Below are 26,784 nucleotides of genomic sequence, written 5' to 3' on the forward strand. Positions count from 1 at the left end.
CAAAGCAGTTTATTTTTTTAAGTGAACTTGTTTTCCAGTGAATAAATCTGAATACTGCTATTGTAAAAAAAATCCTGTCATTTGCAGTAATATTACACCAACAGGTATGTGTAAATCAGGTATTACAGAAAAGAGGACTTTTATTTTCATCAGTGCATCTGTTAGAGTTAACTGCTAGGATAAAACAAATAGAAAACGTTATAATTGATTTATTCACATAACATATGCAAAAAATAAAAAAATAAAATCTTTTAACATTTGTGTATACACTGTACCATAAGGAAACTACATTTTCACTTTTAAGTACTAAATGTGCCTCTTAAACACAATTTCATCAGATGTATTTTTGTTTCAGAATTTGAAAAATAAAGGTTGCAAGTCACTTTTATCCTTTTGGTACTTTCGTTTGTTGCTCTCAGCCAGGTTTTGGAGCAAATCAGAGTTCAACTATCAAACTGTACTCCAGCAGACTTTGAGCCAAAATTTGAAAATTGTAATGTGGTCGAGGAAAAAAAAAAAAATTCAATGCAATTCTGCAAGAGGACACCTAGACATTTTTAAAGTAAATGTGCTACTAATCTACCCAAGGATGACAGTAAAGACAGTTATTGACTTCCAACCTTGGAAATAATAGTTGAATCAAGAAAGGGCCATGAAAGTCCTTTTTAGATTATGTCGCATTCTTAAATTTATACAGCTGCAAATCCCAGTCTGGAAGGTAGCATTTTAAAAATATCAAAACTGTCTGCAGGACATGGTACAAGTACTAAAATCACAGTTTAGAAGATTTCTCACTAACTTCTATGCAATTAGGCCAAGTGACAAATGTGGATCACCGGGTGAACCAAAAATTAGTTTAGTTCCGTGTCAAGTAAGCCAAATGAATGAGATATCCGACTAGGTGCTAGACCAGTTAAAATGCACAGAACAACAAAGGGACATTAAGCAAGCTGAAATACATTTGACAATGCATTAATTGTATTAGCCCAAGCTCATCTATTCCTTGACAATATCGGAAATATTGTCCAAAGATTTATGAACTAGGTACGAATTGTTTAATCGGAACATTATTTTGGCTAAACCAATTTAAATGTTCTTTTCTGTTGGAAACATAATTTTGGCTCAATATTTACTGGAATGGAAACTGCCCCATTCGCAACTTTTTTTTTGAAGTATTTTCAAATTTAGCATTTAGCACTGATTTAGCTAAATTAGACAACAGCCTTTGTTGCAATCTTATAACTTTAATCCTTGTTTATAAGCTATTTCTGTTCCTATAATCGAGGAAGTGTACTTGTATCATGTACCCAGATATTTGACAATGTCACATGTCTGAGCTACAGGATAGGGAGGGACAAGTGATGACTTAATTTCCAATGGTTTCCTCCCCTGGTGCCTTAGCTGAGGAATGTCACCTTATTACCTGGAGAAAACAACAGATCCAAAGACCCATCCAATCAATACGATATAGCAGCATTTTAAAAAAAAAGATGCATTCTGATGTCGAAAAAGACTTTGCGTTCTCCAGAAATAGAGGATACTCTACAGACTGCTTTTCCTCTGACAATTTTTCTTGGAACATTTTGTGCATTTTGCAAGTTAATATAAACTTTATGCACTTTAGCTGGTTGTAATGTGGTTAAAAACAAAATTAATTCATTCTACTGCAGTCACACATATCATAATTGATGAGAACTAAGATTCCACAGCTCAGAAAAACGTTGCAACATTCTAAAGTTACAAAGGTAAAAGTACAAGTCACAAATACTGTCCAAGATGAGGTATATGCTAATGTGCCAGGTAACCCAAAAATCTATTTTCAGGACCAATAGTGTCAAAAGATACTGAACTAACAGTAGTGACGTTGCATATGGTACTAGAAAGTTACAAACTATTAAAAACTGTACGATTTAACTGCTGGTAAAAATGAACATATCTTTATCAGTTTAAAAACTTTGAAATAAAGTCTTCTGCAAACCAGAAGCAACAGTTTAGAAAAGACCCAAAATGGTAATTCTTTACATAGTGTTTGCAACTTAAGTACACAATAAAATCAAATTGATAAACCACCTGTGTTGTGTGAGTTGAATCTGCAAATTGCAAGCCTACTAAATATTAATCATGGCTGGCAATTTTGAGGAGCTAGAAGTTATAGTGGAATCTTCATGATTCACACATTCATTGTTTTGGTCAGATAAACCCTGTTCCAGACCTCGCCTCATGGCACAGTCTGTTAGCACCAATCTCCTCCCTTATAACCTCATGCTCAAAAAGGAATTTATATCCAGGAAGTTATTTGTGTATTTTAAAAAAGATTTCTGTGCCTAGAGCATTGCTACATTAAAATTTATATTAAATTCTACCATTTTCTATTATCCAAAGCACTCTTCCCAACTGTGATGGCTGATGGAGGTTGTGCTCACTGTACACATTAACTTCTGGCGAGTGCTAAATTAAATTTGTAGGAAGCCGATGTCCATCTGTGAAACGGAATTTTTAAAAAAATCCCTCAAATACGATAAACTAAGAATTCAACTAGTACTGCCTGGAACAGCTTAAAGAAATTTGGGAATCATAGAACTCCTACAGTGCAGAAAGAGACCACTCGGCCCATCGAGTCTGCACTGACTCTCCAAAAGAGCATCCCATCCAGGCCCTCCCATCCTCCCTATCCCCGTAACCCTGCACTTTTACCATGGCTAATCCACCTAACCTACAAATCTTTGGACTGAGAGAGAAAACTGGAGCACCTGGAGGAAACCCGGGCAGGACGTGCAAACTCCACAGAGACAGTCACCCTAGGCCAGAATTGAACTGGGGTCCCTGGCACTGTGAGGCAGCAATGCTAACCACTGTGCCACCGTGCTGCCCTGGAATTGTATTAAACAGTTTTCTATTTGGAGAATAGTCAGGCAAGCACCACACTCATTGTTGCTTTGTTTTACAAATCTCCACTCCAAAACCAAGACAGTAATACAGTGCAGCCCCGTTGTAACGCGATGGTTGGGGTCCATAAAATGTTATCGCGAATGTTATCGGGGTCGTGCTAAATCACTAAACCGGAAAGAGCAAAAAAAAGGGTCAAATGATTCATCGCGTCATATCTGATTTCGTGCTAAATCGGGGCGTGTAAAATTGGGGTTCCACTGTGTTTGCAGGTCTTTGTAGCTGCTCCAATCTGAAGATATGGAAGACAACAGTAATGTGACACGGCACATTTCTCCCACCCTATTCCTACAAATGTCTCCTCACAAGATGGCACTAACCAAGACAAGGAATTCTAACTTTGAGGAAGACTTGAAGGGGAAATCCACATCTTGCACCATGCCAAGGACTGAAGCTATGCACCATGCTAATATTAGTGAAACAATAAAGGAGAGCTGTTGAGATAAAACTTCTCAAGCACACAAATGAATCATCCCATTCATTGATTTGTTCCTCTTTCCTCTCCAGAAGTTCAAAAGCTCTCCAGTTCATCAACATTAACGTGGCAACAATTTATCCATAATCCCTTCAGCAGATTTATATTGAAGTCCATAAAGTAATTTGACAGGAAGAGACGGGGGGGGGAAGGTGCAGATGAAATGAAGGAAGAACATGATAATTATTTGGTTAAAGAATTAAGTGACTCGATCTCTTTCAACTCCTTTTGGGGACCTGATTTGAATGACAGCTTCAACAACTACTCAAGGCCTTCAAACATGCACTGTTGCTGATCCTAGGGGTTGAATGGAGTGCCCTATGCGTAAAGTATTCAATTGCTTTCATGTGGGGAAAGTAAGAAATGGGGGGGGGGGGGGGGGTGGGGAGGAGGTTGCATGGAACCCTATCCCACCATGCTAACCATCTCTACTGACCAGTACAGAAAGCCACTGATTCCATCAGTGAATAACATCCTAATTCGCTAGTCTCACTCTCTAGGAGAATATAAGCAGAGCCTCAAAAAAGGTAGAATTACACATAAGGGAGAACAAGTCGACAATTACTCACCTCAGTCAAGTGATTCTGCTTTGAGCTTAGTCAGTGATTCAGGCGCAAATTGCTCGAGTTTTGAAAAATGTTAACTTTCTCTCCAGTTTCTGCTCAAACTCATTTGCATATCACCAAAATCTGCCACAAACCAGTGCAATCAGGCAGTAGTTTGGAAAATTAAAAACCTTCTGCTCTTAAAAATATTCCACAATATCTTTAAGAGCATCTTTAAGAATAACCTTATGCATTTGATTAATTTGGCTGAAAGTGGTTTATCACAAATAATAAGCTTTTTAAAATCAGTGTCCAGTCCACCACTTGCACCACCCCATTTTAAGCAAGTGTAAAATGAAAATACAGAACTATTTCCTAGTCTGGTGTAGTCAGTTTAAGTAAATTAACAATATTATATTAAAGAACTTTTAAAATGATTAGTGTCACAAATGAGATCACTGATCCCTGAAAGCTGTGCTAAGATCTGAAGAAATTAACACAAGTTGAAAAATACTGGATTTGTTTGTTCCTTATTTTCAAGGGAACAAACAGGGGAGGAATGATAGAAAAATGAATGTTCCAAGACGGCCAGATTGAGGCGTCATGAAATTAGCTTCACGAGAGAAGGTTGTTGGATACTGGAATATTAGAATCAATTAAATACATTTGCTAGGTGGGGCTAGACACAATATACAGCCACAGGACATTCGTTCCAAATTGTCCATGTCAGGTTTCTGCTCCACTTGAGCCTCCTCCCATCCTCCCTCATTTAACTTTACTCCACTATAACCCTCTTCCCTTCTCTCCTGCTTCCCTTTAAATACATCTAAACAATTCACCTCAACTCCTTCCACATTCTCACCACTCTCTGGATAATAGATTCCCTATTTGATTTCTTGGTGACTATGTATTGATGGCATCCAGTTTTGCTCTTCCCAAGCAAACACATACAGTGTCTACTCTATCATAGCCTTTCATACATCTAGTAAATACGGATTTTAGTAGAGCTTGTGTAACATGGAAGAAAGCTGTTCTGGCTCTGAAAAAAAACTAGCAAGTTACTCACTCCCCTGCTTGTTTCCCACAGCTTTGCAATTTTTTTCCTTTTCAAAGTATATCTTTAATCCATTTTTTAAAAAGTTACTCCTGAATCTACTACCGCCACCCTTTTAGCCATGCATTCCAGTTTGTAACAACACACTGCATTAAAAACATCTAACTTCTTCCTCCTGCCTCATTTTGGGTTCTTTAGGCAATTACCTTAAACCTGTGTTTGCTGGTTATTGATCCTGCTGCCAATGGAAACAGTTTCTCCTTATTTACTTTATCAAAGTCCTTTCATAATTTTGAACACCTCTATTAAATAAACTCATTTAACATTCTCTGCTCAAAGTTTCTCTAGTCTCTCCACATGCACTCAAACATCTAAATCAATGTATCACTGTTTACAACTAAGAATAGCAAGGAGGTGGATTAAATAGATTGATGATCCTTTTTGGCTTTGATATTTTCTTTTTCAGGATTCATTCCTGACAGAGTACCTTGCTTTCTCAGCACCCCTGAACTAAGTATTCATTCTAATAAATTATTCTAATAATACTAGAGTTAATAGCATAAAACATACGTGAGAGACACTGAGTGGCACAGTGGTTCGGAGTATGAAACTTCAACACAGTTTCAGACCTCCGAAGGGAGGTCTGATATCCGTGCAGAATGGGCACTAGTTCAAAGTCTCTAACATTTTGTTGTCTAGAGAATGACAACAGCAGCATACACGGAGATATTAGTACTGGCATGAACATATCTTTACTCTGAACTAGATGGTGCAATGGAAACTGGACAAGACGGGAGGCTTGCAAGCTCCCATTGTGACGGATTTTGAATGCAATGAGGCTGGAATTTAACATGGGCTCGACATGCCAATGTTCTGAAACATACAGCTCATTAAGTTACTTTTCTATCTGCGTCGGCTCGGTTGTTTCAAATCAGAATTTCCACAGTATCTATGTAGGGGTGGGGGAATGGGATAAAAAGAAAAACAATCATAGTTTCCACTCCTGATCAATGTCTAGCAATCCCCGCGTGAACATCAAGTGAAGACAGAATTGGAGTCACTGATGGTGACTGTTGTGAATTTTCAAGTCAAGTAAACACAAATACCAGAGAATGCCTACCAACTGTAAAACAGCACCTGATAATGGAATCAACTGTGCAGGATAGGTAGGGAGAAAATTGGTGAGAAGCCACTCTTCCAGGTTCAGTGACCATGGGCTTAATGTTATAACTGCCCCCATCTGGCAGAAACCAGGTTGGGCAGTTAAAACAGAGCAGAACGTTTACCTTTCCCCAACTGGAAAATTGTCCCAGGGCCTCTTTAAATATGCAGATCAAGTTCCAATTTTGTCATCATTAGGACCTTATCTGCTATTTTAACCAGAGCCTCGAGGGGTAGCAGTCAGTGTTAGCTTCAGGAGCAGCAGCCAGTAAGAAAAGAAAATGCAAGTTTCTTTGTGAGCCTAAGAAAATACTTCTCTGGGCATCACAAGGAAAACTATGGTTTTCCCCCCCATACCAACTGGTATTCACCTCCTAGACTATTTGTGGCGGAGATCATTATACAGAGGCCTCCTGCTGGACATCCATCGTCTTTCCAGTAAATTGGCAAGGAGCATTGTAGGAGGCCCACCCATTAAACGTAGGCGACCTTAGCTGCTGTGCTCTGCTGCATTCCCACCTGGGAGTTAAAACATGTTTCCGCAAAGGACTTTTTTCTCTGTGAAGTTAAAAAGCCTGCACCGTTACAAATGCCAAAAGTAGAACATAATTAAAAATATATTGTGGTGAAACCTCCCTCTTTGTAAAAGATGTTTATGATTCCACACTGCAAATAATTTAAAATATTGTTCTTGATTTGGCACAATGCATACAGAGCTTAAAACATCAACTGGAGTATATGTATAGATATATTCAATTAATAAGATTTCTTATCAAACAACCCTATTAATAATTAGCATGTCGTTGAATTTTTCTTTGGAATGGTTGGGGGTGGGGGAAGGGGGGGGGGGGGGTGAAAATGCAATTGTCAAAATAAACCAATATTACTAAATTTGAATTATACACGAGTAAAAAATCCAAACTTCTAATTGAGACACAAACCATGCAATCATTTCTCAAGTCTTTCCCCAGATCAGTTTTCGGAAATTCTGCAATGCCCTCGAGGAATATGCCATTATTCACAGGTATTAGCAACTTGAAGGAATGGCATAACAAATAAGCGCTTTGGTCTGAAATCAAATCTGTACTGTTAAACACAAAACTAGAGTAACGTGTTCCATCATATAAGTCAACGCCCATGATAGCATCATATAGCACATAATCCTGTCATTTAATTTTCACATAAGGTAAAGCTGTAATTCTGCTCCCAGCAATGATACCAGTATAACAATTCGAGCAACATCCAACGAAAGGAATTACTACTCTTGAAAAAAAAATCTAATTGTAGATCTACCATTTTAGATCTATGAAGAAACAGCAACTACATATTCTTGCCTGTCTTTAGTCAGTCTTGGTTTTCCAAAATTGCATATTCTACAGCTACAAATCTGGACTCAGGAAGGCAGGACTAGATAGACTGAAGAACAGTGCCCTGACCATTTGAAAATAGACTTTAAAATGATGACATAATTTCAGAAAAAGAAACTGATACAACAATACGTTTTGAGGTGTTTAAAATGAAGGGATTTGCTAGGGCAGGTTAAAAAAACTATTTCCTTTGGCGAAGGAATCCAGTGGAGGCGGGTGGGAGGGAGCATTTGGAACCGTTAGGAAGCACTTTTCTCACATCAAAGCAATGTGGAAATCTGGAACCCTCTCCTCCCAGAAAAGACTGGACCACTTGAAATGTTCAAGACTAAAACCAATGGATTTTTGTGGGGCAAGGGCATCAAAGGATATGGAACAAACTTAAAAATGGGGTTGAGGTACAAATTAGCCACAATCTGATTTCAATGGTGGAACAGGCTGAAGGGGCTGAATAGCCTTCTCCTGTTCCTATTTTGACAAAGTCATAAGGCAAAGTTTCATAAATTAGGTATTAGCCCTGGATAGTTAGTTAACTAACCAGGAGCACTCTACTGCCTACATGCAAAGAGTGAGTGTGCCTTATTTTATATGAAAGAGGACATAGCTTTTATCATTGAACAGGTGGCATAAAAAGCTAAGTGGCCCACTGGAACGCATTCAGTCCTTTTAACAGTTTGAAGTACTGAATTTCATCTTTCAAATGACATTCTATCAAACACCGATTAAAACAATTGTTAGTTTATAATGCTCTATTTCATCAGATAGAAGAGAAATCTACAGAACATTTCTTCCCAGTGCAGTGCTCTGTGTATTTACTAACCCACTGATGAGATACCATTAGTATGCTTGATTTGGTGCAAAGTTTCTACCAACCTTCCCAAAGCGTTTAAATTTACTGCTTGGCTAACAAAGTTCAGTTGACCTTCTAAGAAGATATTAGATCAAGAAGAGCACTACTGCAATCATTCAATAGTATCTACTTCCAGAGTAATTTCTTGTATGCTTCCTTCAGTGACATTATCTACACATTTCTTCCCATGCTGCTCTTTGAGGTGCCGCCTGAGTGCAGGCTTGTGTGCAAAGCCCACGTCACAGTAGTTACACTTGTGTGGTCTGTCACCACTATGAAGATTCAGGTGGTCCTGCAGAGAACATTTCTGAGTGAATGTCTTCCCGCAAATTGTGCACTGATAGGGTTTAATTCCGGTGTGGACTCGGATGTGCCGTGTCAGATTGCTTTTTTGCGTGAAAATCTTCCCGCAGCGCAGGCACAGGAAAAGTTTGTGTGTTTTCAAGTGACTGATGAAATTTTCGAGGTGCTGAAAGATTTTCCCACATTTACTGCAATGGTGGGGCTTCTGAAGCCATTTGTCTTGCATTTTAAAATGGTTGGTGTACATTGTTTTATTTGCAAACAGTTTTGTGCCCCTGTTGCGTTTGAACAAAAACCCACCTGCAGCCGCCATTTCCTCATTTGGAAAACTACTCAAACCTTGCAACTCAAACTCATTGGCTGCCAGCATAAAACTTGTACCATTGACAACTTCCGACAATCTGGGTGGATCAGCTACAAAATTCTGTAAACAACTATCTACCACTTTGTTGCTTCTAGAATCAACGGTTGAATTTATAAGAGAGTGCTGTGATTCCGGAGAATTTGCAACGGCTCTTTCCACACTATTACTGAAATTATTTGAGAGGTGGCTCAAGCTGTCACCATTCTCACTTTCCTGAATATCACTAGTCAGCGACTCCACTTTAACAATACGAATGTTGCTATCCTCCGAGTCAGTTTCACATTCAGAGACATCCCTAGTTTGTGTAAGATCTTCCATTTTACTCCTTTCAGAATCGGATGGCGGACTTCCCTGTGGCCTTTCTGAAGTTTCAGGAAACGTAGTTGAAGTGCTGCTTTCACCTATGTTGTGTGCTTGATCTTCAGACAACAACTTTGGCTCAATATATTTAGAAAGGGCCTGTGTGCACCTTTCCACAATGTGGCCCATTTGAAGGTAGCTCGCAGCAGTTAAGTAGTTTACCAATTCCTTCACAGGGAACTCCAGGATACCAGTGTAGCAGGACAAAAGTATTTGCTCTCCAACCTCTGAACTCTGGAGAAGCGAAATTCGGACATCCTTTGAATCGTTCAACAAAAACTGGTCCCTCAAAAAGGGAGAGCATGCTGCAAAAATAATTTTATGCCCCAGAAAGGCCACATTGTTGATTCGGATTGTGACATCACAGAATCGTTTCTGCTGCCTCAAGAAATTCATTTTCTGCAACATGGAATCGCCATAGCTTGAAAACTTAAAACAAAGCAGGTCAGAAGTTGGAGCCATATTTCCAAATCTAGAGAAAAAAAAACAGAAAAAACATGAGCAACTCCCTATTAAAAAATCACAGAGTTAAAAAATCAGGCCTACACTATCCGTTTAACCCTACTTTAGGAAAAGAGTAAATGATCAAGGCTAAGCTTTTGGCTTTGTGGCCACATAGATGCATACCACGGAACTTTGTGGCCCAAAATTTAAAATATATTTTCTCGTTCATTTAGATCTATTTAAAATCACTGAAACATCATTCCTAAAACTAAACGTCTAAAATCATATCCGAATGACGAGTATAATCGAGACAACAGTAATGATGACCCTTTCCACACTTTCAGACTGAGCCAATGGAAGGGAAATATTAATGACAAATTGAATATTATCTGGACTTTAAAGGCCAGATTGCCAGGACTTGGCCAACGCACATGGCTCACGCCCATACCTCTGACTGTGATTAATGTGCAATAAGAAGCTTTATCAGATATATCTAGGAACATAGAAAATAGGAGCAGGAGAACGTTCTTCGAGTCTGCACTGCCCTTCATGATGACCATGGCCACCATTCCTCAGGTGAGATGTTAAACATTGCTAGTTTTGATGGTTCAGGTAGACATTAAAGAGGCTCTGGCATTTTAAGGAAAAAACAGGGAAATCTCCCAGTACCTTACATTTCTCCCCAAAAAAATTACACCAGAAACAGAACTGATCTTATGGATTTTTGTGGAAATTTGCTATATACAAAATGGTAGCCACATTTATCTTTGCAATTGTTACGATGATTTACTTTGAACTGTTTTATGTGCAGCATTTTGTCCCTCAGACTTTTTATTACATTGGGAGCTTTTCCGAGTCTCTTGTATTTGAAAAACTGATGTTGGAAAGTAACGGACTACTGTGGTACTGAGGCACCTTAATTACCAATTTAAGATGACTAGTTAACCAGGTTTAAATATATCTAGGTATCCCCAAGAGCCTCTTTACTATCAATGGACAGGTGGACAGTTGTCGTCAAATACTATGATTATTTCAACACTTTTCTGAAGAGGTAATTTCTTTACAATTGCACGGTATTTTTTTAAATATATCCCATTAAATAGCAAAGAATGTACCCTAGTATTCTGGGCTTACAGTTGTAGATTAGGGCTGTTTCCAAACTGAGTGCAAGGCTCCGTTAGTATTTGCATTATTGTAGCAAATTCTGTCCCAATTTCTAAGTACTTTAAAAAGATAACAAGCAGTATTACTATTGCAGAAAATGTTTATTCATGATCAGTAACAAGAATATATGTCGCTTCTCGGCCTTTTGGCTAAGATCAAGTGTAGTATCGACATCTGCACTTGGTTGAAGTCATGGGTTACACTAAGGCTTCATTTGAAGCCATTTTTTAAAGCAGCCTTTTGCTGGTACCTTAAAGTTAGCCTTTTGGCTAAGATGTAAATAAGATCAAGCCTTGGAGGAGGTGCAATGCCAGTCCAATCAGCTTGGATCATGTAGATCAAGCCCAAGACAGGAGGTGGGATGCCTGTCTCATCAGTTTGGATCTGGAATGTCTCACTTGCTGAGACTTTGAATTGGACTTTGATTGATATAAACAAAAAAAGTCAACAATTGCAAAAGAACAAAAAAAAAATCAAGTTTTATTTGTAGTAAAAGGTAAAGTCGCCATAGTCCCAGATGACCATAGGCTGCCCTTTTGAGAGAGCTGACTGGTGGTGATTTAACCTGAGGATCACCACACCTCAGGCAGGGGACAAGTTTGAAAAGATGGAGCCTTCATGAATAACCCTCAGACGGTACAAGAATTGAACCTGCGCTGTTAGCGTTGCTTTGCATCACTAACCAGCTGTCCAGCAACTGTTTGTTGTGCATAATACTAAAAACTGATTTTGAATCAAATGGTATATAGTAAGATAAAAGTCTCAATATGAACAAAGTTTATCTTTTTATATAAAAATGCACATTCCACCTTCAGTAGCCGATAACCTCCTTTCAAACTCAGTTTAGAGAATTGTATTACAACATAGAAAAAGCTTACACCTCATCAACTAAAAAATAAAACTCATGATAGAAAATCTTTTTCCAAAAGCTACAAAGATTTCTTTACAGATGCCTGCCTAAGACCAGAGATTCTACTTTTGTCCGAGTCAGAAGCTCATGGGCTCAAATCCCATTCCAGAAACTTAAGCACATAACATAGGCTGGCATTCCAGTGTAACATGTAGCTAATGCTGAGCCTATTGGAGGTTACATTACATCTAGTCTGTCCCCTCAGGTGGATGTAGAAGATCCCATGGCCTTACTGGAACACCAGTGCCCCAGTCAACATTTGTCAGTGAATCAACATCACCACAACAGAATATCTGATCACTTGACTCACTGGGAGTGAGTGTAAATTCATTGTTCTCTTTTATTAGTACAAAATTCTATTCCCCTGCCCCCCACCATATTTTCTTCTGGGATACGCTGCATTACACGTTCATCTGTAACTTGCCACTCTGTCAATTCTTAAAGAAACTAGAAGCAGGAGGAGTAGGCCATTCGACCCTTTGAGCTTGCTCCACCATTCATTTTGATCATGGCTGATCATCAAATTCAATATCCTGATCCCGCCATCCCCCAATACCCCTTTAGTCCTCAAGCTTTCTAATTTCTTCTTGAAATTAGACAATGTTTTGGCATCAGCTACTTTCTGTAGTGCATTCCACACATTCACCACCCTCTGGGTGAAGAAATTTCTCCTCACTTCAGTTTACCCTTTATCCTCTTCTTTGAACTTGGCTTTTTGTTTATTTATCATCAGTCTTAATGACTCCCGAGTCCCCACAGGTAAGCATCTGAACTCTATCCATTAACCCACAGTGATGAGGAACAGGATATGTGGCAAATTTCAGATACTGTGCCTAATCCTACCTGACCCAGGACTAAGACCAGTCACCTTTCCTCCTCAATTCATCCAGTGATAGTGTAGATCAGTGGTTCCCAAAGGGTGTGGCGCGCCACACTGGTGCGGCGAGAGAGGATGGCAAGTGTGGCGGGACGATTCAAGGACAATCAAAGAAACATTTAAACATGGTTTAAACAAGCATTGTTTTATACTTTCTGGATGTCCCATGATCATATTATAAAGTAGTTGTGTTCTATGTTATGAATCAAGCACTGCTAGGATGTTGTTTTTTTGGGGGTTTTTTTTGTTTTTGAATGTATTCATCAATGAAACATTTGGTGTGACGCAAGCTAATTTTTATTCCGAAAATGCAGCCCAGTGAAAAAAGTTTGGGAACCACTGCTGTAGATTAAAATATTCAGACACAGGATTGTAATATTTGAAGTTTGTTTCACACAAAAGCATTGAGATAATTAAAGCATTTTGCATTCATACAGATTCAGTTTTGTGTACGCGATGGGATAGCATGCTTAAAACGTTCATATCATGATTCCTCTCCTTCTCTTCTTTACCAATGTCTAGTTTTATGTATGAAAAATGGTTGCCTGGGCATGGCTCCCTTCTGGATACCCAATGCCAAGAATCCATACCACAGGTACAAGTCAGAGCACAATATCTCACTTGATTCCCACTTACTCAGTAAGTTTCAAAGAATAGATCAAGGTACTTGCCATTTCTCAATAGGTATAGCTATACCCTATAACCCATGAGACAAATGCTGCAATCAGTTTTAAAATTGTCATGGAATCTCTGATATACACCTGAATAGACAGACAGGTCCCTGGTTTAATATATGCATAACTTTGTTTCATGTGCTCTGGGTATGAGAATGGGATTGGAATCCATGGTTTTCTGAATCAAGAGTGCTATCAAGTGAGTCAAACAGACATTTAAGCGTTTGAAAGACTCTTCAAGCAAAAGTACTAAGTAACAAAGCTACTCTGTCTCCAACCGAGGTTTCCACCATATAGATGCCAATATCCAACCAGTTTATATTATTCAATGTGGCATTATGACACATCTGAGTACACTGGACACAACAGAGTTTATGATCCCTGGTATGATCCCAGTGGTAGAGCTGAAGATCATACACCAGAATCAGTTGCCCTCTTGGCCAAGCTCCTGGCATCTGCCAGGCCTGAAAAATCTTCATATGCGCTGTCCATAAAAACAGCTCTGATCCTGCCATTTATCGATCTTTCAACCATCAATAAAGTGAGAAAAAGTAATCAATAATGGCATCAAGTAATACCAAAACCTGACTGCTGATGTTCATTTTAGGACCCATCAAAAACACTGAACTTTTACCTCCCCACGTCTTGATTCCCACGTGTTCAACAGCAGGATGCTGCATGAGTGACAAAATCAAACTGCTTGACATTAATGAGATGGTCACCATTGTCTTCTGATTGCAATGAATGGGTTCTGGCAGAGTTCCTCAGGGCAGTGTTCTTGGCCCTGCCATCTTCAGCTGCTTCAATTACTTGTCAATGCCAGGCTGTTTGCTGATGATTCCACAACATTCAGTTCCAATCAGAACTCATTTCTAAATAATGCAACAGCCAAAAATCGGCTTACAGCAGGACCTAGACAACATCCAAATTTTAGCTGATATGGGGCATGCATGTTGCCTGTCACTTAAGTGGCAGCAAGATTAAACTCCTTTCAACATCGTCATTGTCACCTGAACTCCACCATCAACATCCCTCTTGGCTGTTCCTATTGGCTACAAAGTAATAGGGCCAGCCACACCAACAGCAGAGTTATATTCAACTCAAAATGTTAATTCTTTCTCCCTCCACAGGTGCTGCCAGACATGCTGAGTATTTCCAGCACTTTGTTTTTGTCAAATTTCCAGTACCTGCAGTATTTTGATTTTTTGGTGGAGTTGAAGTTGGTTTATTAAAATTTGACATATAAAATGGTCTATAAAGGTAGACCAATTAATCAAATCTCTCTTTTTATCTGCCATCTTGGCGAGTCAGTTTCTTAGATGAAATATAACTTGCTGCCAGCTGCTTCAACAAACAATCTGTTGTTTGGCCAGTTCTATAAATTAGGCTCCTGCTTGTTAGTTCCCAAAAGGAATAGTCTGTGTCAGTTTCTAATCTCTTAGCTCCTCGGGAAGTAAATTAAATACTCTGGCTTCCACAAAGTAAGCTCTCTCAGTCTCTCAAGGATTACCACTCAAGTCTACCTGGCTATCTCGGTTTCAGCCTCAAGCACCAGGCAAACTAATACTCAGTCTCAGCGCATAATCCTCAGCTAGTTTGAGCAAACTAATCACTCCCACCAAATCGCTTGGCTTTTATAACTCTCCAATCTCAGGGGTAGCTTTATCACGTAAGACGCTTTAAGAATCTCCAGCGAGATTGGAGTGGATGTGGCTCAAGATGTTTCTCGAGTGTCTAGACAGAATTTCAGTACATATGATTTAGGATGTTAGCAGGATTTCTATCCAGATTTTCAACGAGAGGCTGGAGATGTTCAAATATCCCCTGAAGTAAAATTCTGTCCTTTAATTCCAACCTTTTTATCCAATTCCTCTAATGGTATGTTTTACCTGAAAGTTTCTCTGCGAGTCCAGAGGAAGAGTACAGCTATATCTTTAACAGGTCAACAAGGATCATACCTTCAGACTGGAAACTAATCCATGCACTATTTTCAAAAGAGCAACAGATTGCAGTGAGGAAATGGCAGATTTACTAACCTGATTCATTACTGGGAAAATGTTAAAAAGAATTGCCAATGCCTTCGGCAATCATTTTGAAAAAGGGAAATAAGGCATACTCAGGAAAGGGGCCTCCTCTCGAAAGGCTAGAGGTCCTGGAGGGAGGCTAGGATAGATGGATATTATCTTTTTCTGGTTCATGTAGTAATTTTGAGAAAAAGAAAAATCAGGAACAAAGCAAAAAAATCAAGGTTCCTAAAAGCAGGATAACATAAATGTAAAGGAGAAGGAAGTAAATCAGAAAATAGTGACTAGTTGACTCCAAGCTCAGGTTTTTTAAATTAGTAACACTGTGGAAAAAAGGCATGACTGATGTGTGAGCAGATCCACACGTAGGAAGCCGAGAAGGAATAAATTGGACTCGAAAACTGTGCATCGAGTCTTGCATTCAAAAGAAAACATATTTAATCAAATTGAAGCAAAATAGCGCCCCACATCTAGGTGTACAATATTTGTCTGCCATTGTAGCTGCAAAATAAAAAAATCAAATGCTACAGATAATGAACATGAGGTTGCAGTGGGAAGGGAGTGAGCAAGCAATTGGGGTAGACATTGGTCCCAACACAAGTATTGTGGTTTATAGACGGATTTTCAGGAGCCAGAATATCTTAAAAATAAAATTACTTCCAGTGGAACATGCTAATGAAAGCAGAAACATGAAGATAGTGAAAAAGATGGGCTTAAAGCATGGCGCAGGAGGGATGGCTTTAGATTCTTCGGGCATCGGAAACAATTCTGGGGCAAGAGTAACCTATTAAATAAAATCAGATTCCTTCTCAACAGGATTAAGTAGGTGATGTGTTACTTTGGTTGCTCTTTATTTTCTTTTTGGTACCTTAATAGTATGGGATTTCCTTTAACTAGCTGTACACAAAGTAATTAGGGACCAGCAGCCATAAACAAGTGGGCTGACGAATGGCAGATGGAGTTTAATTTAGACAAATGCAAGGGGATGCATTTTGGTAGATCGAACCACGGCAGGACTTACTCAGTTAATGGTGGGGCGTTGGGGAGAGTTACAGAACAAAGAGATCTAGGGGTACATGTTCATAGCTCCTTGAAAGTGGAGTCACAGGTGGACAGAATGGTGAAGAAGGCATTCGGCATGCTTGGTTTCATTGGTCAGAACATTGAATACAGGAGTTGGGACGTCTTGTTGAAGTTGTACAAGACATTGGAATACTGTGTGCAGTTCTGGTCACCCTATTATAGAAAGGATATTATTAAGCTAGAAAGAGTACAGAAAAGATTTACTAGGATGCTACCAGGACTTGATGGATTGAGTTATAAGGAGAGGCTGGATAGACTGGGACTTTTTTCTCTGGAGCGTAGAAGGCTGAGGGGTGATCTTATAGAGGTCTATAAAATAATGTGGGACACAGATCAGCTAGATAGTCAATATCTTTTCCCAAATGTAGGGGAGTCTAAAACTAGAGGGCATAGGTTTAAGGTGAGAGGGGAGAAATACAAAAGTGTCCAGAGGGGCAATTTTTTCACACAGAGGGTGGTGTCTGGAACAAGCTGCCAGAGGTAATAGTAGAGGCGGGTACAATTTTGTATTTTAAAAAGCATCTAGATAGTTACATGGGTATGATGGGTATGGAGGGATATGGGCCAAATGGGATTAGTTTTAAAAAGAAGCGGCATGGACAAGTTGGGCCGAAGGGCCTGTTTCCATGCTGTAAACCTCTATAACTCTAGGACTGGGACCAACATCCTCACTGGGAGGTTCATTCATTAGTGTGGTTGGGAACAGTTTACACTAAATTGGCTGGGGAGGGGTACTAGTATATAGGTGTGGGTTTTGGATAATATTAGAGAAATAAATAGTACCATATTAAATAGGAGCAGCCCAAGAAGAACGGAGGAGGAATGCAAAGACAGGTTTAGATGTAGACATACAAAGTGCAGTGTTTAGAAGGTTGATAAGCTACAACATAAATAGTTGTGCAGGAACATGACGTAGTGGCAATAACTGAAATATGACTTAAAAGAGAGGCAGCTGGGTGCTTACTATTCCGGAATAGTTCAGAAAAGAAGGGAAGGAAAAACGGGAGCTGGGTCGCAGTACTGATCTGGGGAGTAATTGTAGTGTTGGAAGAGAAGATGTCCTTGAGACAGCAGGGACAGGATCCATTTGGTTAGAGTGGAGAAGCAAGAAAAAGATATGGTCACACTATTGGGGGTATTCTAAAGGCCTCCAAATAATAAGTCAGTGAGTGAGTAAATCCGCAGGGAAATCAGAGAGTTGTACAAGAACTATGACTTTAATTACCCAAATACCAATTAGAATAATGTTACAGGAGGGAGCAGTTTCTAAAATATGTATTCAGGAGAACTTCCTGGTCAGTATATTATTGGCCAAACCAGGAAGGACGGATAGATCTTAGAAGATGACAGGACATATTGAGAGTAATTAGCAAAGCAAATGGGATCTTGGGCTTCTTAAATAAAGGCATCGAGTACAAAAGCAGGGATGCTATGCTGACCCTTTATAAAGCTCTGGTTAGGTTGCTTGTAGAATTTTCCTTCCATTCTGAACTACACTTTACAAAGGATGTGACGTTCTTTGGGAGGGTGCAGAGCAGATTTGTAGGAATACAAGAGGAGGCCATTCAAACAGGTCATAGCTGATTATGTATGCAATTTCATCCACCACCCCGATATAGTATGATGTCATTAGTATCCAGAAATCTATCAATTTCTGTCCTGAACATGCTCAGTGATTGAACAACTCAACTAAGTGAAGACATTCCTCTTCAACTCGGATGTAAATGGCCTTCCTCTTATTCTAAGACAACGCCCCCATCCAATCCACAATCCAGGGTATGACCAGGGCTTACTGGTCATACCCTGTAAGAATCTTGTAAGTTTGAGATCACCTCTGATTCTTCAAAACTCTCAAGAATACAGGCAGTTTCCTCGATCTCTCCTTGTAAGGCAATCCTGCCACTCCAGGAATCAGTCTGATGAACCTCCTTCTATGACAAGTATATCCTTCCTTAGATAAGGAGACAAAAACTGTGCACAATACTCCAGGTGCAGTCTCACCTGGAGTGCAATGTCAGCAAGGCACCTTTACTCCTGTACTCAAATCCTCCTGCAATGAAGGTCAACTTACCATTTGCCTTCCTAATTACTTGCTGCACTTGCATGCTAGTTTTGTGACTCATGAACAAGGACATCCAGGTCCCCTTGGACATCTACACTTCTCAACCTCTCACCATTCAAGAAATTTGATTTTTTTTCCCCACTGGTTCTTCTTTACCCATGCTACAGGTAACATCCTCAAAAAAACATGATTTCCCTTTCATAAATCCATGTGGACTCCCAATCATATATTACTTTCTAAGTATCTAGCTCTCACATCCTTTATAATAGATCCTAACATTTTCCCTGCTATTGACGGCAGACCAACAAGTCTGTAGTTCTCAGTTTCCTCTCTTCTTAAATAGTGGGATTACACTAGGTACTTTCCAGTTTGCAGGAACTGTCCCAGAACCAAAATCCAGAATTTTCCAGAGGGATTTTAGCTACAAGAAGAAGCTGGCATTATTCTCTTTGGAACAAGGGTGATTGAGAGGAGATTTGACAGAGGTGTGCGAGGCTATGACAGGTTTAGAGAAGGTAAACAAAGAACATCTGTTCCCTTTAGGTGATTGTACAAGGACTTACGGATGTAGATTTAAGATTCTGGGCATGAGATACAGGGGGAACATGAGAATGCAAAGATGTAATGACCTGGAATTTGTTGCTCAAAAGGATGGTGGAAATGGAGACAATGAATGATTCTGAAAGGAAATCGGAATGCACTTAAGATAAACTTGCAGGGCCATGGGGATAGAGCAGAGGAATGGGACTGGCAGGATTGCTCCAGAGCCAGCATTGGCTCACAGGGCATCATAATGACTCTAAGGAATTTATTAATCAGATTCCATGATTGCCTTTCAGTCCTCAAAGTTACCTTGATACTAAATTCAGAAAAGCAACGTGGGTAACAAATCTGACCCAACAGCTTTACTGTGCATTTCAGACTTAGGCCGGACAGGATAAATAGTATTTCCATTTCTCCAGTAGTTTGGACTTGGTCCAATATTATAAAGGAAAGACGATCAAGTCAGTTAATGTGAAGGCATAGTACCTTTAATTCTTTCCCTCAGAATTGGGTCACATCAGCCAACTAATTTCAGTAACTAATGAAAAATATTAAAATTAGTAGTACTAAATGGAGAACTTGATGCTGATTAGACTCCAAAAATATGAATGTTCAGTGATTGGATTATGCTGATTTTTGTGATCATCCCAACTAAACAGTAAAGCACATCTGAAAGTGGAAGCATCTGCTTACCCAACAACAACCATTAGATCATTGGAAATCATTAATAGCATGGCCACAGGTGGTCAGGTTTACAACCTCACCACGTACACCTGCCAGTCCTTCCATAATGAATTATATCATCCACGTTTTTCAAAGGGGCAATAAAAATCTTGTTTCTTTGAATTCTGATAGATTTTTTTTTTAAAAAGCGTTCATTTCTCAGAAATTACCATCTCTCACCAACTTTATTCCTGTATATAATTGTCATTCTCGCTTCACCATTTTCTCTGATCATAAAATGAAATTCCTACCACCTTCTCTGCTTCTGAAGTCACCTCCAGGAACCTCAATTTGTGCCAAACGTTTCATTTCTAGAAAGCTAAATCTTCCAAAAATGAAATAGTGTAATCGAGGAGTATCTCCTAGCACAACTCTCACTCCAGGGCAGGATACAAGGAAAAGTTTGTTATCTTTCGAACAATGATCGCTCTCACTTCCAATCTTTCTAATTTTTATCAATAGTAATAATGTGCTGTCTGATCAGTAGGATGCCCAAGGCTCGGCTTCAAGGATGCTTGCAAACGTGACATCAAGGCCCCAAACATCAATTATTGCACCTGGGAGTCACTAGCTGATGAGAAAAAAATGGCAGTATCTCCTGTGGGCCAGTGTGTGCAGCACCACAATGGCCAGTGGCCAAAGCAGCTTGGCAACGGATGCCAATGTTTAAAACAACCACAATGACACCTGGTAGTTTCACGTACAACACTTGCGGTAAAACCCGTCTCTCAGCCATCAGAAAAGATGCAGGATATGAAGACATGCCATCCAAAATGGACTGTTTGCCATGTGTCCATCATCTTTCATAGATGGAAGGCTCCTGACCGTGAATAATTTGGTCAATGCTCCTCTGAACTATCCTCTTTTCATAGAACATATCAATCATGTGCTCATTGGAGACCATCTACTCTAATACATTCCTCTCTGGGGCCCCAAACATCAGGCTTTCCTTTTTTTGCTACTATTTTTCAAGCTTTTAAACACAAGCTTGGTGTCCAGAAGACAGCTCATCACCACCTGATGAAGGGCAACTAGGGATGGGCAATAAATGCTGGCCTAGCCAACGACACCCACATCCCATAAATGGATAATAATGAAAACACCTGATCACTATTTTTGATTCACCTAATCTCTTATTCGTTTAAACCTTCCTGGTGTCTTGAACAAGGTGCCTTGACTCTTCACTCTATTAATTTTCAAAAACACTACTTGTTGCTAGGAAATACATACGTGAACAGAGAAGGGTAAGACACGAGATTAGAATCTTTCGTAAGGAATGGCTTAGTAAAATGTCTAGACAAGGCAATTTGTAACTATATTTTTTCACATAAAGTGACCCATGTAAGAGACAAGTCCCCAAAATTCCATTCTACAAAACAAGGGTTAGAAGGCTTATATCCATTACCATCTTATCAGCCAGCAACCAAATTATATTTTTTCAGATCACAATTCAATCATTAGATATCTAACAAATCCTGCATTCTGCAATGCCACGATACTTACATAGTGACACTCTCTCTCTCCCCCCAGAGGCTTCAATCCCAGTTCTCAGGTCTTATTTTCAAATCTTTTTTATCCTGCATCTATTGTGTTATGTTATTTCAGTTTTAAAAATCAGCAATCTTAGTTTCATTATCGGTTCTGACCTCAAATGTAACCCCACCCTCCCAGTCATCTAATTTTCTAAAACTGCTTTTCTTTCCTGACAAACATTTATTTATTTCTTCAACAACTTGTAACTTATATAAGAATTCCGATTCCATCCAAGATTTGTAATTTTGAAGGTTCTGCTAACACTGTTCTCATTCGGAAGAGTTGTCATGTATATATCACAGCCCTCGAGGACCGAGCAACAACAATTGATGATTATAACATGTCGATTTGGTGTTGCAGCTGAGCCTGCAATCTTTGGAGATTTCTCAGCTGGGAGGTAAACCAGAGCGAAGATGTGACCCTGATACAAGCCAAACTGATATTTTTAGCTTCAGACAATGACACCAATTTCTACTCCTAGGATTATGTACCGAATGCACTCATTGTTATTCTCCATTGGCAAAATGTACCCTTTTCACACAAGTGACTATTAACCTTTGATTATCTAGCACAAAAAAAAATCTATGATCATAGCTAATGGAAATATCCATTTTTTAAAAAATAGGATTGTACGGTATAATAGTGCACATAACCATGCAAACTTTCACCGAGCATTTCAGAAGGCACCAAAAATAAGACATTATCTACTGACTCCCCCTCGACTTTGATTTTTCATTGTGGCAGTTCAGGCTATTTGACAGATGGGTCCAAAGAGCAATCTAGCATCCACTCAGACTACAGTACCAACTGTGGTGGATTTGCAGACTCCCTGGGATTTGTTTCTTTGTGCAGAAAGGCCAGATGGCCATTTTGAATGCTGCAGCCAGTATTGGTAGGGGTGGGGTCAGAATTCAAATACAGTAAATCTTGTACCTTGAACTTTCTAAATGGAGTTTCATGTCAATTTGTGTTGGGGGGGAAAAAATTAAACCCAAGCTTTTGTGGTTTCAAACCAATAGTGTTGAGGTTTTAGATGCCATTGTTCCCAAGACATCTGTGTACACAGAAATACTTGCATCTATCGACAGACTTTGCTACGTTCACTTCATGTGAAGGCTGAGGTGAGACTCCTAGAATGGGAGAAAACACATGTGGAGTAAAAACACCAGCATAATGCTGCAGGACTGAATGAGTTGTTTCTGTCCTGTACATTCTGTATAACAATTAATTTATCATTGGTGGGAACTGTGAAAATAAAGGTGATAGATGTATACTTTTAAGTTGCAAAAGCATGGGAAAACCAGACAAGTGGGGATTTAAATCAGGCTACTCACATCTGTCAGATTGCTACAGCTTTAAAGTGAGGCAGGTTTGAAAGAGAATAAATGGCTTATTCAGAGGCATCAAAACTGTAGCAACCCACAATTCTTTAAGGTACTTCTACCAAGATTAGTACAACACTGCTCTCCGAATTAATTTCAGCCCACTGATGATTATTCCTTTTAGACTGCAAAGCATAGTGAGAATTAAAGCAAAACTCAGCAGCGGTGAAATACAGTAAGCATTTATCACAACATCCCTCATTCAAAAAGTCACTGTTTCATGTGAAGGGCATAAGAGGATGAATGATAAACACACTGTTTTGATGGAACATCTTTTACTTGACAGAACCAGAATAGTTTTTTTTTAAAAAAACTGTAGAAGATAAAAGATCTAATCCTATTCCTTCTCATCCCTTCCTCACAAAAAAATGTTCCTTCCTTGCTTCAGTTCTCTGCGTACTAAGGATTTCTTCCCATTTTCACTTGCCCTTTTCCCATTGAAGAACTTTAGATGTTTCCATCACCACAAGACCACAGCAGTTGCATTCACCAAGATAGAAAAATCTTTTTACATGCCATTTCATACAGGAAGAAAACAGGTGTGCTTATTTCAAGTGTGGGTGAGATATTGGAAATAAATACAAGTTTTGTTTAAAAAGCATCAGCGCTGATGAGTCACCACTGTTATTATCTGCACTATTTTCAGAAGTGCATTTCAATTCACAAGTGCTATCAGCGCTCTGTTTATTACAAGTATAGCAGGATCTTTTGTTTTAAAGATAACTGATTAGGTTTAAGGAATGCAGCTGGTTATGCCAAAGTGAACACCCATCGAACCAATTATTAATTTTATTTCATTCTCCTGATTATTAAAATAGGTGTGAATAAATAGGTTTTTCTTAATGCCAACAGAAAGTTCTTAGGACGATGATATAACACTATTTATAGAGCATCTGTGCCTCAAATTACATTTGTACTTAAATCACCATCATCCACTTGTACTGAAATGCCCCATTTTATTACTTTTATTGTTTATTATGCTCCACAAGACTAACTAGATGAAGCATAACATGTGAAGAATTATACAGAAGCAGGGATTTCAGTCTCTTAATAAAAAAGTGACCGAAGCAAAATTGGATGAGATAAAAAGGGAAAATGAGTGAGACTACGCACACACAGGATAAATTGAACAGCACAAACATAAAAGAAGTGTTCTGATGCCACACAATAGCACTACAATTAGAATTAAATAAAGGGGCATTAACTCACAGCACACACAGCTATCTTAAAAATTCACCACCAAAGTATTTGCAGGAAGGCAGAGCAACTAAAAATAACACATACAAATCAGTACGGTGGTACTTTAAATAACTCATCCTGCATCTGTTGTGAAACATCAGAACATGGGGAAGGAGGAGGAGGAGGAGGAGGAAGAGAGTTCAATTTAGGCTATCAATTCAACAGTTTCGCCAGTCGAAAATGCGACGAAATCCCTGACTGAAGTTACTGCACAAATAATTTTCCAAAAGCAAACAACAACACCAACACGAACCTGCGAAGTGTAATGTGGGGAAGTCAGCAATGTGTTGGTAACTGGGAGCCAGGCTGCAGCCTCCTTGGGCCTAGTGCTGTAATGGAACAAAGCCAAGCCTGCTCTAGTTTTGAACGGATTAACGCACAATGCTGCTCCAGAAAGCACACCGCCGGCGCCAACTTCCACCTCAACATTTTCATTTTAATGTTTACATTCCCCTCGCCACCCCTTTCAGAGAGGTTTCCGGCCTGGCCTCGGTGTGTGGAGTTTGGGGTTTTTAAGTGTGTGTCTAGAGACGGTTCTAGCAGCGAGAGAGCCGCCGCCGCCGATCTAGCATTGTGATAGCGAGCGCCCCAAACACAAACACAGAGAGAAAAACAACTCCACAAACACCCGCTTCCTGCCCGCCCGCCAAAGCAGCGGCTATGAAACAGCGGCCGCGGGCTGAATGAGATTTATTTGATGATAAACACCCGTTACCTTCCCCTCCTCCGGATTCTTGAAGCTCCAGGACTCGCGTTGTGCGCGGGAGCGAGCGAGGGCGGACTGGATTCATCTAGACAAACGCTGCAAGAACCCCGTCAATCAGCCGCTTAAAGGGGCCACCCTCACCCTGCAGCTCAGCCCGCAAGCACTATCACCCTGCATCCTCACCCAGCATCTCTCAGCCCATAGTACCCTGCACCTCAGCACCCTCACTCTGTATCTCCCACCCACAGCACCCTCACCCTGCAGCTCAGCCCGCAAGCACTATCACCCTGCAGCACCCTCACCCTGCATCCTCACACTGCACCTCACCCAGCATCTCTCAGCCCATAGTACCCTGCACCTCAGCACCCTCACTCTGTATCTCCAACCCACAGCACCCTCACCCTGCAGCTCAGACCGCAAGCACGATCACCCTGCAGCACCATCACCCTGCATCCTCACCCTGCATCCTCACCCAGCATCTCTCAGCCCATAGTACCCTGCACCTCAGCACCCTCACTCTGTATCTCCCACCCACAGCACCCTCACCCTGCAGCTCAGACCGCAAGCACGATCACCCTGCAGCACCATCACCCTGCATCCTCACCCTGCATCCTCACCCAGCATCTCTCAGCCCATAGTACCCTGCACCTCAGCACCCTCACTCTGTATCTCCCACCCACAGCACCCTCACCCTGCAGCTCAGACCGCAAGCATGATCACCCTGCAGCACCATCACCCTGCATCCTCACCCAGCATCTCTCAGCCCATAGTACCCTGCACCTCAGCACCCTCACTCTGTATCTCCCACCCACAGCACCCTCACCCTGCAGCGGGCTCTTTCTCTTTACTCCACTTACAGGCTGGTATTTGAGGGTCTGCCGATAGCTGCGAGTGTCTCTCTCTTACAGGCCTTGAAATTTCAAAGGCCGGGGAATGCTGCACTGGGGCAACTCCGCAGGAGAGAGCGCTGAACCAGGCTCACCGTTTATACCTGACCGGTAACCTGATACTTATATCACACAGCCATCCCAAAACCGCCACCAAGGCCTGAGTGGTTCTCTCCCTTGTCGGTGGGACAACGGCCACCCTGCACCCACTCCACTCGAGTAGGTCTCCAAGAGAGAGAACAGAGAGACTCTGTCCTTTTTATCTCCTGACCAGCAGTCTCCCTTGAGTGAGTGGGTTTGAATCGCTCAGATTACCCTCGGTTCTAGACTCCAGATTTATGGTAAGGGATATTGAAACTGTGACCTCATCAGAGTGTGCTGATGAGAGAACAAGGGGCAAGACGGACTCAAAATGAGTTTCAAAAACTTAGTGATTTATTCAACAATAGAATCAACCTCCCCAATACCCCGCCACACATGAATAAAACTTATACTTTATACTATCACGATGGGAGAAATGCTAACGGGTATAATGTAAAATCTTACTTTACACAGTTCAAAACAAGATTACTGAACTTTAAAATTACAATACATCACCCCTCCCCTTGCCTCAACCCCTATCCTATCCTTGGGAGCTTCACAAGATTGGCTGGGATACTCACAATTCTAAAAGGGGTTCCTTTGTGGTGGGCTCGAATGTCTTGGTGCAGGGTCGAAACTGGGCTGCTGTTGGTCTTCACCTCTGCACATGAGCTTGCGATTCTGGAAGAGAGCTCAGTCTTGCTTGTCTGCCTCACAGCTTGCGATTCTGGAAAAGAGCTCCCTCCTGCTTGTCTGCCTCCCTTGATCTTAACTTCAGCCCAATTTAACAACCAACTTCCCTGCCCCTGTAGGTGATTTTCAAGGACAATGGTCTTCCGATCACCGGCAGTCTCAGTTTTAATTGAGTCAAGTCCAAACACAAAAGGCTGGAACTGCCTTGACCCCCCGTGGGTCATTATTTTAATGTCTTCTTAATGCTCCTCCGCAGCTTCCTGAACGGTATCCCATTAGTGGGATGGGTCTTCTTGTCTTCTGTGGATGGGCCGATTTCCGTGGCCATTGATTC

At 40.4% G+C, this 26,784-nt stretch overlaps 1 protein-coding gene and 1 pseudogene across 3 annotated transcripts; one reads left to right on the forward strand and one right to left on the reverse strand.

Moving 5' to 3' along the window:
• LOC144502514 (zinc finger and BTB domain-containing protein 26-like) lies at positions 1-24,852 on the reverse strand. 3 transcript variants are annotated; one of them, XM_078226568.1, is made up of 2 exons: positions 24,799-24,852; positions 1-9,897 (listed from the first exon to the last, which is right to left on the reverse strand). In XM_078226568.1, the coding sequence occupies exon 2, from the start codon at positions 9,885-9,887 to the stop codon at positions 8,511-8,513; it is 1,377 nt and encodes a 458-aa protein (XP_078082694.1). In that variant the 5' UTR covers positions 9,888-9,897; positions 24,799-24,852; the 3' UTR covers positions 1-8,510. The 3 variants fall into 3 exon arrangements, with proteins under 3 accessions (XP_078082694.1, XP_078082693.1, XP_078082695.1); XM_078226567.1 differs by lacking the exon at positions 24,799-24,852 and adding an exon at positions 24,337-24,412; XM_078226569.1 differs by lacking the exon at positions 24,799-24,852 and adding an exon at positions 21,433-21,503.
• On the forward strand, positions 11,163-11,368 carry LOC144503247 (U2 spliceosomal RNA; annotated as a pseudogene).
• Positions 24,853-26,784: the final 1,932 nt, after the last annotated feature.

Source organism: Mustelus asterias, chromosome 13 (assembly GCF_964213995.1).
Source record: "Mustelus asterias chromosome 13, sMusAst1.hap1.1, whole genome shotgun sequence".
Taxonomy (NCBI): domain Eukaryota; kingdom Metazoa; phylum Chordata; class Chondrichthyes; order Carcharhiniformes; family Triakidae; genus Mustelus; species Mustelus asterias.